The 17,225-nt window shown below is 45.3% G+C and overlaps 2 protein-coding genes across 2 annotated transcripts; one reads left to right on the top strand and one right to left on the bottom strand.

Moving 5' to 3' along the window:
* Positions 1-296: 296 nt before the first annotated feature.
* Positions 297-3,699, top strand: LOC108939111 (homeobox protein TGIF2-like). Its single transcript, XM_018760247.2, has 3 exons — positions 297-496; positions 2,138-2,370; positions 2,917-3,699. Exons 1-3 carry the CDS (start codon positions 481-483, stop codon positions 3,697-3,699), a joined length of 1,032 nt encoding a protein of 343 aa, XP_018615763.2. The 5' UTR covers positions 297-480.
* A 2,269-nt stretch (positions 3,700-5,968) lies between these two features.
* On the bottom strand, positions 5,969-13,645 carry LOC108939421 (myosin regulatory light polypeptide 9). The gene is made up of 4 exons (XM_018760761.2): positions 13,559-13,645; positions 9,711-9,912; positions 8,130-8,291; positions 5,969-7,082 (listed from the first exon to the last, which is right to left on the bottom strand). Exons 2-4 carry the CDS (start codon positions 9,892-9,894, stop codon positions 6,907-6,909), a joined length of 522 nt encoding a protein of 173 aa, XP_018616277.1. The 5' UTR covers positions 9,895-9,912; positions 13,559-13,645; the 3' UTR covers positions 5,969-6,906.
* Between the last annotated feature and the right edge of the window lie 3,580 nt (positions 13,646-17,225).

Genomic DNA, 17,225 nt, shown 5'->3' on the forward strand with positions numbered 1-17,225 from the left:
AACAACCACATTAATTCTATTTTTCAAGTAAATTTAAGAGACGTCTTAGTGTTAAGGTCCTTGGGAATCCAGATTTTCTTGACGTTTGAATTAGGTGATTTAATTCTTTGTCCATCCATACCCTCATTGGCTGTTAGAGTTTCGATCCGCGCTGCGATTGGACAGCGCGGTGTCTCGGTGACGGAGTTTGACCAATGGCCACCTTTGCTGTCAGATTTGTGCTGAAAGGGGAGGGGTTGATGCTGCAGCCCGCAGGTACGCGACTTTCGGGTATAAATGGTTGTCAAAGAGGACACGCTGTGAGCGTTTTTGGACATCTGAGCGAGGGAACTCTGCTCCTCAACCACACCAAGTGACACAAACGCACTCCGACACCGCGGAGGACTCAGAACACCCCCGTGGGACACCTTTGTGAAGCTTGGGCGGGTTCTGCGAGGAACTTCCCCCAAAACACATCAAGGAGCAGGGGAGTCACAAAAGATGAAACCCAAGAGAGGTGAGTCTGCGCGCTTGCACTTCGTGCGCTGCCTGCCTGGGCGCGCGCGTGCGTGCGCGCTCGGTCGCTGGCTCGCTCGCTCGCTCGCTCACTTTCACGCGCTTTCTCGGCTCTGAGGGGAAGGGGCGCAGCGCCCCGCTGTTGCTTTTAGCAGGAATGCGGATTTTTTGTTGGGAGCCAATGCAGCGTGTTTATGTTTGAATTCGGAGAGGCAGTTGGTGGGACAGCGCGCGGAGGGGGGACATTGGGAGCGGGAGTGGGGGCCCCTCCATCCATCCCGTAGCGGGAATCGGAGATCTGCTTCGGGCCAAAGAGAACCGAGCGCTGATGGGGTTGGAGATGAGCGGCTGCGTGTAAAATTCCACGGTGTCGACCCCCAGCGAAGTGTGTTCCCACTGCCTCTACATTGTCCTGGAAACTCATTGTCTCCGCATCCACTTCGATACTTTAACTGAACTTTCAATGAATGGGAGCACGTGACCTGTTGTCTGACACTTCTGTTCTGTCGCTCTTTCACGCGCACACGCGGGCGCGCAGTGTTTTGTGCCTAGTACGGATCATCGGATGTCGACGTGTTTGCCGAAACACTCATGCTGAACTCATTTCAGTTATTTATTTTTACCGCCCATGAATGATCTGTTTAATTTCTAGCGAAAAATAGCTGTATAATTCTCTTCCTGAGAGACATGTCAGTTGGTCCCCATGATGGAATGTTTTGCTCTGTCACGTGGCTGGCTGCTTGTGTCGCGAGCTGAATTCGGCAACCGTTACCTGCAGCGTTCCAAGCTCGAGACCCCTTTTTTTTTTATTTTTATGTGCTCAACTTGAGTTGCGCGTCAGTGGAAATTCTCAGAAAGACGCCTCGTGCGCGGTCCCTGCTGACATCATTAGCATTCCGGGCTCCCGCTGCTTTGCGTCCTCCTCCCCCTCCCCCCCCGCCGAGAGCGAGCCGACACACCTGAGTGTACCTGCTGCTGTGGAGCTTCGTGAACGCTCGCATTGACCCCGACGGGGGAGTTGTGAGGTGGGGGTTTTTTGGGGGGGGGGCGCACTGACCCGCCTAGTTGGTCTCGCGCAGGATCGGGTTTCTCACAGAGGGCGCGCGCACTGTCCGTTGGGAAGCGAAGCTCAGGTTGTCGCGCGCTTGTAAGAACTTGTGGTGTTTTTTTGACGATGATGGAAGCTATTTCAGTAATTAATTTTCTTTTTTTTTTATTATTAAATAAGCAAGAAACTTCTCTTTTATGTCTGTAGCTATGTCTCTTTCTCATGTAATGCATAAGTTGTACTTCTGCTGAGAGAGGAACGTCGCTTTGGAGAAAACGCGTCTGCTAAATGAATAAATGTAAGAAGTGAAGAGGCTTTCTGTCATTAAATTTGTCTTTTTATTAAGTAAGCAAGAAGTGAAGAGGCTTTAGCCTCTTCATTTCTTGCTTACTTAATAAAAAATAAATTTTACTAACTCTGACTGGCTTCCATCATTGTCTAATATTGGGAAGCGAGTGTGTCACAGACGAAATGTGTGTGTGTGTGTGTGTGTGTGTGTGTGTGTGTGTGTGTGTGTGTGTGTGTGTGTGTGTGTGTGTGTGGCGATGTGTTCCCTCGTGCTGAGCGTGCTCACCGACCCTGCTCCCGCGACAGATATGAAGCGGCCCGCCAGGCGCAGCCCCACGGAGGAGGAGGAGGAGGAGGCCTGTGGACCGCCGGACCTGTTGCCGAACAAGCAACCGCCCAAGGCGCGTCACCGTGGCAACCTGCCCAAGGAGGCCGTGCAGCTCATGAAGAACTGGCTGTACGAGCACCGCTTCATGGCCTATCCGTCGGAGGAGGAGAAACTCATCATTTCTGACCAGACCAACCTCACCATGCTACAGGTACGCACACCCACACACATAGCTGTAACAAGGTCCTGGAGGACCATGGACCATGGTAAAGGCAGGGGGGTCACATCACCTGACAGCATAATGTCAAACATGGTTACAACCTGTAACACTGTCGCTCTGCACCTGGAGTTACTTTATCTTCTTACTAGTCATTTTGGAATAATTCATCGTTACATTATCTTTAATGTTCTGTTGCTTAAATGTAAGGAGGATATCTGAACTGGAATGGTGGACAGAAACTGACTGTGGGAACAGCACTGCAGTTTGAAGTAGTTACTACTTTGAGTAGGTCAAACAGCAGATATGACATTAAAGTCAAAGTGTCTAAAAGTAGAATAGTCTCAATGTGTCGTTCATATATACAGACTAATATAGTGGCCTGACAGCCTTTCAGAGTCTGACTACGAGGGTGAGGTGTAAATGTAGAAAGTCATCATTCACGTCGATGTTTTATCTCATTTAAATTAGCTACTAGTTTGCATTGTTTGAACTCGAGATGATTATATTAATGTGAAATTGTTTTGTGTTTGTTCACAGGTGTGTAACTGGTTCATCAATGCTAGGAGGCGAGTGCTTCCCAGCATGCTGCTCGAGGATGGTAAAGATCCCAATCAATACACGATCTTCAGGCGATCAGGGGGGAAGGGTGACGTACAGCCATCTGTGAGAACTGCATCTCCAAAGAGCATCAGATCAGCCTCTCTTGCATCTCCACACCCGTCGGTCATGCAGCCCGGAGCTGTGGTGCAGCAGGGGCTGCAAGATGGCAAGAGCAACACCATTGCAGAGCTGAGCCAGGAAGATGTGGACATGGAGAGCCCAGCTTCTGAGGACATCAGTACAGAGAGCCCTGGATTTGAGGCCCTTTACAACTCTTCACCACTGCCAGGAGGGGAGAAGGAAGAGGTGGAAGCACTCACACCAGACTTCAGCAACCTTCTTCTGCTGGCAGAAGTTGCTACAATGAAGTTGGCTGAGCTGAAGGAGGAGGAAAGGCTTCTAAAGCTCCATCAGCAGATGGTACAGCCATGCAAGGAGGGTGTGCAGGAGGGCTCTGTGCCAGAACCTGTGGGCCCAGTGGGTGACCAGAGCACCTCAGAAGAGGGCACCTCCCAGCTGGTGTCACCAAGCACAGAGTGTGTAGGTGAGTTAGTGCAGCCCAGCACTAGCACTTGGACTGTTGCACGCATGGAACCCCAGCCGGCCAATTTGACCTATGTCTGGAACTCACATGTCCTGCTCGCTCTGCAGGGGGCTGCTCCGAGCGCAGGCTCAGCTGTTTTTCACTGCCCCTTTCCCCACCTCCCCAAGTCCTGCTGAACTGTACAAGATGAGGGCCACTTGGATGGTTGTGGGTTTGGCCACTCTTTTGGCTGGGGGGGGGGGGGGGGGGGGGGGGGGCTGCTGAGATGGTAGCTTTGAATTTCTGGTGCTCTACAGTGTTTTTTACAAGGATTTTTTTTAGCATTTTTTAAAATCCAAAAGAACGGGAACTCTTGGACACTGAAGCCACCTACCCAAAGTCTTTCAAAAGGTTAAGTAGGTGCTGAATTTTGGTTTTTCTAAGGAAATCCAAGAATGACTGATCAGAACACACCAGGAGTCATCCTTCACCAGAGGAATGTAACACCTTAGCAAAGAAACTGTTGGGTTCATCAAGAATTTCTGAATGTAACAGGTTTACTATCAGCATGGATCCCCCCAGAATTCCGTTGGTTCAGCTTCCTTGAAACCTGTGACAAGTCCTTTCTTCCCTGTCTTGACAACTGCTGAAGTCAATTCATATGTTTTTTTTCATGCACTTTAAAAAGCCAGTTGAAGTGTTCTGTGAAACCTTCTCACTGAGGCCTTGGAGAGGGAGAATTAAGGGAAGATGGTGCTGGGAGGACAGCTTCATACCCTGAGTGTTACATCCCCCCCAACCCCCACTTTACCCAGCCTGCTTTGCATGGTCTGTTTACACTTGAGACCCACATGTGTCCTTCAGAGCAGTATGGTTGGGGTATGTTATGCTCTGTGTGTAAACATACATGAATGTAGCATCTCTTTTACATTTAAAGAACTTTTTTCCTTTCCCTTGATCACTCTTTGCCTTAATATTGTAAGAGATTTCAGGTATTTGCTTTTGAAGCAACGGTGCCTTCATACAATCAACACAAATGAGCTTGGAGAACAAAGGCAATTTCAATAAGTACTTAAAAAAAAAAAAAAAAAAAAAGTGGTTGTGAGAAAATGGCATCAGTTGAAGTTTTCAGTAAGAGACATTTGTAGTGAAGGATGATGGAAGCATACAACTTCATTGATTTCAGTGAAAATAGTTCATTGTCTCGTGAATAATTGTTCTTACACATTGGTAACACACTGTGCTTTTTAACTCGAGCTATAATGTTACTCAAGTGTGACTGTTTAATATGAGGAAACCACTCCCACTGCAGTTTGAAACTGTTTGTAAGTGACCAAAAGATCTAGATGTTTGTATTCTTGGCACAAATTAGTGTCATCTCTTCACTGACTGAGAGGAGTATTGATTGTCATCTTTTTTAGGATCAATAGTCAACTGTGCCTTATCTGGTGTCAGTAGGGAACTTTTTTTTTTTTTTAAAGTTTTGTATAGTGCAATATATGGGGATAAAACCATTTAATCTTTTTATATTCTTGACCTTAAGTGTTTTTATTTGGGGGAAAAAAATAAAATGTAATGTTTTCTAATTCCATTGCTTGTGATTTTGTTTAATACCTTATAGGATTTCAGTACATGTGGTTTTTTTTTTTTTTTTAATTTAAATTTTTCCATATTTTAGTGTTTGCATGTTTGAATTACTTAAGTTGTTAACTGCACATTTTGATAAATATGCAATGGGTGGCACAGGGAGTAGGGTTACTGTCTCACAGCACTTGGGTGGTGTGAGATGAAGTGGGTCTGATCCACACTCACCTGTCTGGAGTTTGCATGTTCTCCCATGTCTGCATGGGTTTCCTCCCACAGTCTGAAGACATGGTGTTCTGTTACGTTGGTGACTCCCACAGTGTGGGTCACCCAATAGTGTGTAAGTGGGAGAGGTGTATTTCTCTGATGCATGAATGAGTTACTCATCCATATAGCAATAAGGTGTGGACTGATTACACTTACATAGTGTTCATTGGAAGTTTGCTTTGGAGAAAAGCATCTGCTAAATGAAGTAACTATATGCATAGTTAACGTAGTGAAAGAAATTGTTACAAAGATACTGAGTGTATCTGAAGTGAGTGTTTAATGCTCATTGGAGTTCATGCTGCTCTAAGCACAGGTCACTCCACCTCTGACTGCTGATGGCACAGAGATTGTATGTTCACAATCTGTTGCTTCGCCTGAGGAGTTCCACCCAGTGCTTGGCAGATGGGCAGCCAGCTCGCCAACATTTCAAGCCTGCAGGGCCAGAACAACTACAGTGAACTGACCACAACAGTAGATACCTGGAAGGACATCTTAACAGCTGCTCCACAGTGTTGTGGGTGGAGTGTGGTGTTCGAGAGGGGGAAAATGTTTTTCATGGAGGTTTTTTTTTTTTTTTTTAAAAACAGTGCAAAATCAATGAAAGCAGAGGATTGCTTTAGAGGGGAAGGTATTTTATTTTATTCCTTTCCAGTAAAAAAAAGAAAAATAGATGTAGAAAATATGGTGTGTACTTAGGAACAAACGACAAAACTCAGTGGAACTGAACTACTCTGTACAAGAGCTCATTTTCCTTTGGTCCACATGAATAGAGTACATCTCTGTACAGTACACCCTGCGGTGACTGGCTCTCACACATCTACACTAGTGTACAAGTTAACCTTCGCACCGAGTAACATGTCCTGTTCACAGCAGGTGGAGCAGTGCACAACACAGTTGTCCCATAGCGATGCACAGTGCAGTACATTTTCGGCAGTGTCCGCTGATAATGACACATGTCAAGCAATTCAGCTGATTTAACTTCTGACTTATATCCTTCCTCTGTTTCCTTACACTCAGTGCTCAGCACTTACAGTGAGTTGGAACAGTGTTCAATACTCTAGATTACTTCTTTTTATTTTTATCAAGTTCCCAGATGGGATCTTATTTTTTGCAGTTTAGCTTCAATGTCTGTGTTGATATTAAGTGTTAAAACAATCTTAGAGGAAGTGCAAAGATGAATGTCTACGGAGTGTCCTAAAAACCAAGAATTTCTACTTCATTCACTGGAGTTTCGATCGCTGGAGTCGACCAGCGATGGAGAACACCTGAAGAACAGCTCATACATGCTTCTGAGCTTAGATTACCGTAAATACAGGACAAATGGAAATGAAAGAAACTTGACTTCCTGATCAGATCAAATCTCAGGCCCAAGAGTAGGGGAGCGCTTTACGGTTAGGGTCATCTTTGAGAAAGTGGACTTGATAAGACCACAGAGGGATCTCGATGCGAGCGTGTTGCTGCGGTGTGCACAGCTGCTGAAGGTCAGCAAGGGGTGTAGGCGATTTGGGGGTGTCAGCAGGAGCAGGCGTGAGGGCCGGGACACAAGGTACCGTCTACATGTCATCCTTGTCCTTGGCACCGTGCTTGAGAATGCGAGTAAACTCGGTGTAGTTGAAGTTGCCCTTCTTGTCAATGGGCGCCTCCCGAAAAAGCTCGTCCACTTCCTCGTCAGTGAAGCGGTCACCCATGGTGGTGAGCAGTTCCCGCAAGTGGTCCTCATGAATCACTCCTGTAAAGATAAATTAGTGGACATGTCCAGCCGCTCCAAATGTGGCCATGTCCATTACCCTGGATATGGGTTTAGTCATGTTATGTTATCACTTTATTCCTACAGGAGAAATGTAGGTTTGTTGTGCTAATCATACAGTATATCACCACTTGTTGTTAATATCAAACTTCTGTGAACAGCAAAAACATCAACTGCCATAGCACAGTTGCTCCAGAAGAGCTTAAAAGAGAGCTCATTTTTGGAGTTGGGTTTGATCTGTGTGCATGTATCTAGAGGCAGATAGACAGCAATGACATTAGCCCATATTCTGAGAATAACTGATACACAGGGTGAGTCAAAAGTCTGGAACCACCTAAATACTTTTATCAGATTTTGAAGTCAAGACTTTGTCACTTCAAGACATCATAACATTTACATTTATTTATTTAGCAGATGCTTTCATCCAAAGCGACTTCCAATGAACTGTATGTAGCATTATCAGCCCACACACCTTATTCACCAAGGTGACTTACACTGCTAGGTACACTACTTACAATGGGTCACTCATCCATACTTCAGTGGAACACACTCTCTCTGTCATGCACACACTATAGGTGAACCTGAATAGCATGTCTTTGGACTATGGGAGGAAACCAGAGCACCTAGAGAACATGCAAACTCCACACAGACTGAGCAGGGATCAAACCCACATCCTCTCACACCACCCAGGCACTGTGAGACAGCAGCGTTACTTGCTGTGCCACCCTGGATATTGGTTAGCTTTATAATCAGTAAAGATATCAAAAAATAGGCTTTGTCATTGAATGTGTTTTGATACTTTAAACATGGTAGATAGTCACATGACCCCCTTTCCATTTGGAATTATTGAGTTGACACCCTATAGTCTAATGTAAAATAGTGTGGTTAGATCAATCCAATGTTGGGCATCTTAAAAATTTAGGTGGTTTCAGACTTGACCTACCCTGTAGCGAAGGTTGCTTTGCGTCCTGCACAGTCGAGTATGTGGGCAACTCTAGGACCCCGAGGGCCAAAACTCCTGTCGCATACCAGATCCTTCCTCATCAAAGCAGGCAAAGGCATTCCGGATGACATCTTCAGGGTCGGTGCCATTGAGCCGCTCCCCAAACATGGTGAGGAACATGGTGAAGTTGATTGGCCCTGGAGCCTCGCTCATCATCCCCTCTAGGTAGTCGTCTGAGGGGTTCTTGCCTGGACAGAAGGTAAGACTGAAGTAACCAATATACACCTCATTTATCTTTCTCTGTAGCAGAAGCCCAAGAGCAGAGCTTCTTAAGGCTCCATTTGGTCCTCATTTACACTCACAAGACTTTGGTAGCATAGTGGTTGAAGCTGTCAACCTGTAATCAAAGGACCAGGACTGAATCCTTATTTCTGCTGTACGATGTTCAAACAAGCAACTTACTCTGAATTAATGCAGAAAGAACTATCCTGTTATATAATTTAGAAATCATAGTAGACAAATACCAGCTAAATGAATAGATAATCACAGTGTTTGTACATCGTCAAAGACATTGAACTGTCTTCAACAATAACCATTTGACCACAATTACCATATTTACATTTTTTCTTTTGGTCAATGCTTTTCTGCAAAGTAACTTACAACATTAAGTGATTTACAATTATTCACCTGTTTATACAGCTGCATAATTTTTACTGCAGCAATTTAGGGTACCTTGCTTAAAGGTACTACAGCTAGAGATGGGATTTCAACCTGCAACCTTTGCATCCGAAGGCAGCAGCTCCAACCACTACACAAGCAGCTGTCCCCGTTTTTTAGTCTGTCGTGCAGTGACAATGTACGATGGACTCTTGGATCCTGACAAGCCTCTTAACAACATGTGTTTCAGTTGCTTATCAATACTGGTCTTAGAACCAGGGAATGAAGACTTCACCTGAAGTTAATCATTAATCTGTAGCCATTGTTTTACTTTTTTGTCTAGATTAGAGCATCCAGTATCATATTTCTCCCACCCTCCTCCCTCTCCTCTGTTGTACTACCTTCCTTCGATCCACTGCACGCTTCTCTGAGTTCACAGTCCACCTTTCAGCCCCTTCCTCCTCTCTAGACCCTCTATGCCTCTAAACTACAGACCAGGATGCCCCAAACAGACCATGGATGCACTTTTTTTGCCAACCTGTTAGCATTCCCTCCTCCTCATCTCTCTCTGTTGACTTCCTCTGTGTGTGTGTGTGTGTGTGTGTGTGTGTGTGTGTGTGTGTGTGTGTGTGTGTGTGTGTGGGGCTATTCTGCAATGGACTGGCATCCCTTCCAGATTGCACCTCCCTCAGTCTTGCACCCAGGATATTCTCCCCCTGTAACCCTGACCAGGACAAGTGGTTAATGAAAATGGATGGACAGGTGAATGTTTAACATTGACAAATGAAACAAATTTGGTTTAAAGTACTGTGTTATGATGTCTTTTTAACCTAGTAGGCAGCCATTACTATTCTGCATGTTTTAGGTGATGTGGGGCTAGCTTTACCTCAGTTTAGTCCTCTCCAAGGTATGCAGTAGAGGAACGTGTGAGTTAAATATGTGTTGAGATGAAGGACTTGTGCCCTGACTCTCCAGTTCTAGTGTTTGACTCTCCCCATCTCCCGGCTTACCCAGAGAAGCCAACATGTCATGCAGGTCTTCCTTGTCGATGAATCCATCACGGTTCTGGTCGATCATGTTAAAAGCTTCCTTGAATTCCTGGATCTGGGACTGGTCGAACATGGCAAAGACGTTGGAGGTGGCCCTCTGGGGGCGCTTTTTGGTAGTCTTCCCCTTGGCACGCTTGCTTGACATGGTGGTGACTGTGTGCTCCTGAAATAAAGAGAGAGAATGTACTGAGAGAGAGGAACCGTGTGGGCCTTGCAGTGGATGATGCTGCGTACTGTACATTGTAGCTTCTAGTATTACATCACATTATATTATTTCAATAGCAGGAGCTACATAAGCTGTTCTTAGTTCACTTGTTCTTGTGCAGTTCTGAGCTTTAAGCTTCAAGGGTGCGATAGGGGATCAGTTGTGTAAATGAACCTTACAACTGTCTGGTTACAGTCCAGTCCTTTTCCCCGCTAGACCACCTGCTGGGCCTCTCAAGAGAAGCATGCAGAGATTATAGGGGGCAGGCCCACAGGGAAATCAGGAAGACAGTTCTGTGTAAACTGGCCCCATGTATGCAGTGTGGGGATGAGGAAAGGATGTCTCTGAGTGTTGCCTAGCGTGCGTAGACAGTGACAGAGCAGGGGGGGACATCTCCAGCAGCTTTTGCTGCCCAGCTGTGAGGCTGTGCACTGCTCTTGCTGGCTGAACTGATTTGACACTAATTGCCTGGAAGAAGAAAGCTGCTACTGGACTTCCTGAGATACAAATCTGGTGCTTATGAAGCCATGTGATGCTCACACACACCGGCTAAAATCACTTATCCCAAGCGGGGTCGCAGCAAACCGGAGCCTAACCCGGCAACACAGGAGACAAGGCTGGAGAGAGAGGGAGGGGTCACACCCAGGATGGGGCAACAGTCCACCACAAGGCACCCCAAGCAGGACTCAAACCCCAGACCCACCGGAGAGCAGGACCCGGCCAAGCCCGCCACGCCACTGCGCCACTGCACCACCATGCCACCGCACCCCCCCTTCCATGTGATGCATCAGGGCATAAATACAAGTGTAACACTTAATCATGCTTAGCCATTCCATAGCTCAGAGAAAAAGGATATGTAATATATTGGATCCTTTCAGCTGAGTAGACTCTGAATAGTGTGTGTGACATGCTCCATACAACAGTAATATCTGTGTGGGGTGTGTCACCCCCATAGTCCTTATGTAGAGAGATGGGCTGAGACCAAAATAAAACTCTGAGTGGAGGTTAGAAGAGACAGCTTCAGGCCAATACGGTGCCGGAGGAGCACACTAGTAAGGGCAGTAAAATGAAATGATGTGAACTGTCATTCTTTCTGCCTTCACTGAAAGCCCAGAGGGAAGCATTTGAGACATTTGGAGCTTTGTCAGTCAGCACACCTCTATGTCAAAGAGAGGGAACAATGCGAAAGCAGGTAAACGGGTAATACAATAATAATTACTGTAATCATTATCACCGCGGGCAGTGCTGTTACCTCACGATGACTCGGCTGTGGGTTCCAATTGCGCTCAGTTTGATCGGAGTTTACACGTTTTCCCATGCCTAGGCGGGTTTCTTCCAGGTGCTCATGTTACCTCGCACAGTTTAACTTGTTTCAGGTAAACTTGTGACTCTAAGCTGCCCACGGTGTGCGAATATGGATCCCTTTCACCCTGCGATTCTGGGATAGGCTCTGGTCACCGGGACCCTGCACTGGACAAGCAGTTATTGAGAATAAATGAATGATAGGATACCCTGGTAAAGTGAAAGCCCCCCCACAGTATATAATGCGAGCCTGAAGGGTTTCACTCAATATTTGCGTACATCTCTGTTGAATACCATCTATGGTACAATATGCTGCTGTGATCATTTTATTTCTTGAAGCTTCTTCATTTCGATGTTTTCATATTGGTGACTTTCGGGTAAAACTCTGTGGATCCACGAACACGTTATTTTTTCTGATAAGAAAAGATTGGGAACTGAACCCCATACGGTGATGGCCCACCTTGACTCAACAAATTGAACTCACAAGAATATTAGGCAGACAAAGCCTATATTAATACCCCCTGCAGCACAGCTAAGGATTCGGGTGTGACTAGTAGTGGGGCGATACTGGCCATCGGTGCCCTGTAAAAGAAAAGGTTCTAAAAAAGTTTTTTCCTTTTTAACCATTCTGGCTTCTCTTTTCCCTGCTGCTCCAGAGTGAAATTAGTCTGTATGTAAATGTATTGTGATGACCGTTGTTACTTTGTTTAGGCAGGAAGATGTGTTTGGTGTAAATAGTTGCATTATGGGAAAAATGTGGAATGTACGTAGGTGTACAACCATTGGGGTAAATGATGGGGTGACTGTGTGTGCCAGTGTGTTGAGGAGAGAGCCTAGGGGTGCTAAGTAGGCTGGGAAGGCTGGCTTGAGGTGCAGATCCTGGGGGAAACGGGGTCCTCGGACCAAGAGCATCATTCCCGCGTGCCGGTGTTCAAGTAAACATTCGAGATGAACGCTCCCTCTTCGCTCCATCCAAGCCCACGGTGCTGCGCGTCACAGTACATCTGAGGCCGATAACGTTCAAATTAATGCAAAACGAAAGCATCCACCTTCTCCCATCTTCACCTGCCTGCAAACAAAACTGACTTTAATCTAAGGGACATATTCATATAAGGGACATCTCCTGAGCCACAATGCAAATTTTATGCACTGTCCAAACTGGGAGCTCCTCCTTGTCCTGTCGGACAGCAGTGCAGCGAATCCCGCAGAAGGAGGATCTTGGCTCTGAACCTCTGGACGTTCAGCTTGCCAGTCTCCACTCCCACTAAAAATAACAAGGCTCTTCTCAAGTCTTCATTTCATGTGACCTCCAGCTTTCTGCCTTTATTGTTTCCACCACTGTGACCTGGTGTTCGCCGTGCCCGGGGTGTGTACCGGCAGCTTTGTCCTCAGCGAAGCTGGCAAGATGCTCTGTTTATTGTCGCACATCTGGTATGACGCAGCGAGTGAGGAAGCAGAGCACCAAACAGGAGCCCTGCAGCCAGGAGTGCCGAGGGATTCTTCTCGCAGGGGGTGGATTTCTCAGTAAAACTCTCTAACGACTCTCTCGTTACTGATTCGTGTGTCATGGTGTCCATTTGGATGCTCTGTCATAGTCGTCACACTTCGATAAAAGCCAAACCTTCCAGTCCCCGCAGGACCGCTCTGGGTTTTTCACTTAGAGGCAGAACAGCTTTACGAAAATTACGTTCTTATGCAGAAATAGTTTCTGCTGTTACAAGTTTGGTGATGTCAGGAAGGTTTCATTGTACACTGGCAGTATCCTGTATACAACACCATACATGAGTAAATTCACTACATATTTTTGCATTCGCAAAGCTGTCCCCCTGGGGTTTGTGCTGTTTTTCAGGCTGAACCAGCGCAGCGTTTATTTTGCGCTTTAACTGTGCCGCCCTTCGGAGACCCGTAGGCAGCATTGCTTGTTGAACGCAGATCCCCATTCACCTCTTGCGCTATGCGGACACAGGGTGTGTTATTAGGTCACCCCGCCTGCTGATGCTGCTCACCACCACGACGGTGATTCTCCTTCTTATAGAAGCAGGTCACTTCTTGCAGAGGTCAGAAAGTAAGAAAAGCTCTCAGTCCCCCCCCAGAGCTGGACATTTCTTCCCAACCGAAGTTGCTGGAACTCCAGTTACCAAACATGGTGTGTGTCCGAGGTCCACCTTTCCCTCGACATCCTAACTCTGGACCAGTGTCACCCACTGCTGTGAAATCCAGAGCCAAACTGAACACACACGAAAACCGTACGAAAAGCTAACCGTAAAACAGCGATACAAGGAAAAGTCTCTGGATTTCTCACCTTGGTTTTCAGCAGATGATGAGTTGGAAGCCCTCACACTCCTGGCTTCTTTCACTACTGCGCCAGAAGTTTGTTTGGAGCCTGAGGTTTTAGCTCCGCCCCCTGGCGCCTTCCCAGCCAATCGGGCGTCTGGAAAGTTACGCGTGCGGCCCGCCCACATCGGGGACTTAGCCATTTATGGGAAAAAAATGTGCAAGCCGCGGCCTGCCGCTGCCACAATGAATTTTGGGATATTTGCAAGTTATGTTGGACTTCCAGGAACCGAGATAAGTCTGCCTAATTTAGAGTTAAATGGAAGAAGAGCGTGTATGAGTGACATCTTGCGTCTGGGACAAGAGAACAGCATATGTCATTGTTGTTTTATTGGAGACGTGTCCACGTGGGGACAGGGCTTGTAGAGCCGGGACTCGTTTCAATAAAGCAAGGACTCAGGTATGAGGGAAGCCCCATCAGTTCACCATGGTATCCCCTTGAGTGAGCAGCAGTAGTAGAACCACTGCCGGAACCTCTCAAGATGCTGTTTGATTCAGAGTATATTTTCTTTATATTGTCAAGTCTGACAATTGTGTTTTTAATTTATCTTCTAAATTTGTTGCATACAAATCAAGGTGTGGTCAGGAACACTCTGCTCCGAACGGTTTACGCTGCAGGAGTGTCAAGGAGTGCCGGTCCATGACAGGGAAATCACACACACGTACACACTGCAGGTACTTTCTATTCAAGAGTTTTCGCAAAAAAACAAGTACAACATAAGTCCCTGATACCTTCGCAAAGTCAGAGGTTCCCATTGATACCTTTACCATCGGAGGTAGGCGGAGCAGTCGTACGAACTCAATGAACACGTACTGTGTTTACTGATCAATAGTGAATTAATTAAATAGTTTAATGACTTTATAGAGCTATCTGCGGCTACTAGTGTAATGTACACTGGTTTATGTGGTGGTATGAGACAAACTGAAATTAAGTGTCTGCATCCAAATCTCTGCTTGTGCTGATGTGATGCACTTTTTTGTATTTTTCTCAGAGATGTACATCACTTTGGAAAAAAGCAGCTGTTTGTATTTACACGAAAGGTAAAGCACGGAAGTTCTCGGTTCTGGCTCCGTTGCGGTGGAACGACCTTCCCCTCTCACTCAGGACTGCTGAAACTCTCGTCTACATTCGAGAAGGGTCTGAAAACTCACACCTTTTCTGGACTCACTTCACCCAAGATCATGTACGGTGTAAATGTTCATGCACCATAACTTCATGAGCATCATCAGATAAAGCCTTTAATCAGCCACTACTCCGGCATTGTATTTGCTTGTTTGTGTATTTTATAATATTAAAAAAAAAAAAAAAAAATGGTAGGAGTGTATCAGGATTTGTCTGTCATGTGTTTTATGCACCTACTTGAATGATGAACCTCGGTGCAGCAATTGGTGGGTAACAAACTAGGTTTACTTGAGTCACATGTCTGCAGCTGTGTCTCTTTCTCTTAATGTAAGGCATAAATTGTACTTTTGCTGAGATGTACGTCGCTGTGGACAAAAGCATCCGCTAAATGAATAAATGTAAATGTATTTATAAAAGTGACTACTCTTTACTAGAGCAGTTTGCGGTAAATATTTTGCTCAAGGGTACTACAGCTTCCAGGGGGAGTTCTGAACTTTCAGCCTTCGGGTCCAAAGGCAGCAGCTCCAATCACTGCGCTATCAGCTCCCCCAGTTGAACAAATGTAAATGTAGTCAAAAACTATACTCAAGAAAAAGTGCTGCTACTCTAAGTATTAAATTACTCAGGTGAAAGTACCTCTTCACAAATGCACTTTGACTGCATTTTCAATCTGTGAACCACTAAATGTTAATAGTTTCAATATTGTGAAAAGAAAATTAGATATAGTCAATTAGATTAATCAAATAAATATTGAAAAAGACCACTGGTGTTACTGACCAGTAATTAGTTGACACCTTTGCCTAAGGGGACTTAAAATGGCAGATTTGTACACTATTATTTACCCATTTATCCAGCTGAGTCATTTTTACTGGAACATTTAAGGGTTTTTGTCTCAGTCAAGGATTCTAGAGTAGGAGCAGGGGTTAAAGTTCATGTGCATTTACATTTACATTTATTTATTTAGCAGATGCTTCTCTTCAAAGTGACTTTCAATGGATGCCATGTAGTGTTACCAGCCCATACCCCTTATTCAGCAAGGTGATTTACACTGCTAGAAACTACTTACACGTCAAAGGAATGTGTTCACAGCATTCAAATTCACGTTCAACTTTCAGTTATGACAAATTGCAGACAAGTTCACAGAATCATACATTACGTTACATTTCCTTCGCATAACACGTGGAAAAGTTAGATGATAAATAAAAGTACTTCAGATTAACAGTACTTTGGCAGTATTTAAATAATATATGAGTTCTAGTGTTTCACGTTTACTTTTATTCATTTAGCAGAGGCTTTTGTCCGAAGTAACGTACAGCTGAGTGAAAACAAAAGTGCATTTCACCAACACAGGGAGAGATACAGATACAGACAAAGAACTGTTGAACTACAGCCAGTTTGTCTTGGGCGGCATGGTTGCACAGTGAGTAGTGCTGCTGTCTCTTAGCACCTGGGTGGTGTGAGAGGATGTGGGTTTGATCCGTGCTCAGTCTGTGTGGAGTTTGCATGTTCTCTAGGTGCTCTGGTTTCCTCCCACAGTCCAAAGACATGCTGTTCAGGTTCCCCCATAGTGTGCGAGTGACAGAGAGAGTGTGTTCTGCTGATGTGTGGATGAGTGACCCAGTGTAAGTAGTGTATCTAGCAGTGTAAGTCACCGCGGTGAATAAGGTGTGTGGGCTCATAACACTATGTAGAGTTTGTTGGAAGTTGCTTTGGAGAAAAGGGTCTGCTAAATAAATAAATGTAAATGTCTTGTCACCGTTTAAAACAGAAAACATTACACTGGCAGCTGCATATGCAATTGGTAGGAAATGCAAATGTTACTGTGACAGATATCGTAATGCAAATTTATTGAGCACATAAGAGATCGGGGGGAGAAATGATTCTCAAGCAGGTGAGTTTTGAGACCCTTCTTGGATGTTGAGAGAGATTCAGAACTTCTGACAAGAGGGTTCATTTTACCACATTCTAAGTACCTCACAAGCACCCTCTCCTGTTTACCATAATGCTGAGAAAGGGGCAGTACGTGGTGTACGGGTGGTGTATTGGTTAGCGTCATCTCCTTGTAGTCCGAAGGTGGAAATCCCACTCCTACCACCAATTTGAGAGAGCAATTCAACAACCATGATAACTTTTGTATCAACCAGCTTGCTGACACCTGATGAATTGCAAAGAACACACTGCACCAACACCACAAGACAGAGTCCAGCGTTGTGATGTGTGCCTAAATGTAGAGACTTCAGTTCATCCCCTTCTCAAGTAGTCTATATTTTGTGAATTACTGTAGGCTGTACACATTGTGCACCGTGTCTTACCCAACGTATTCTTGGTTTCTGTTCTATGATATCGATGTAATACAAATTTTACTTCATTGGGTTTAAATGGCCCACTTTAAAATCTGGCTAATTTAATGAAGAATGATAAAAAATGTGAAGTTTTGTTTCATGATTGCTATAACACCTTTACTACTGGGTGTTAACATGAGTTTTAAATAACCCTGTTTAAAAAGAGTCGT

The sequence above is a fragment of the Scleropages formosus genome, chromosome 19, assembly GCF_900964775.1.
Source record: "Scleropages formosus chromosome 19, fSclFor1.1, whole genome shotgun sequence".
Lineage (NCBI taxonomy): Eukaryota > Metazoa > Chordata > Actinopteri > Osteoglossiformes > Osteoglossidae > Scleropages > Scleropages formosus.

Bases quoted from the DNA above. Each gene is read 5' to 3' on its own strand.
- LOC108939111 (XM_018760247.2), top strand. The intron at 2,371-2,916 runs GTACGCACACCC...GTTTGTTCACAG, and splicing joins CCAACCTCACCATGCTACAG to GTGTGTAACTGGTTCATCAA.
- LOC108939421 (XM_018760761.2), bottom strand. From the start codon at position 9,894: ATGTCAAGCAAGCGTGCCAAGGGGAAGACTACCAAAAAGCGCCCCCAG. The intron at 8,292-9,710 runs GTAAGCCGGGAG...CCTTCTGTCCAG, and splicing joins TGACATGTTGGCTTCTCTGG to GCAAGAACCCCTCAGACGAC. The intron at 7,083-8,129 runs GTATGCGACAGG...TTATCTTTACAG, and splicing joins CTTTGATGAGGAAGGATCTG to GAGTGATTCATGAGGACCAC.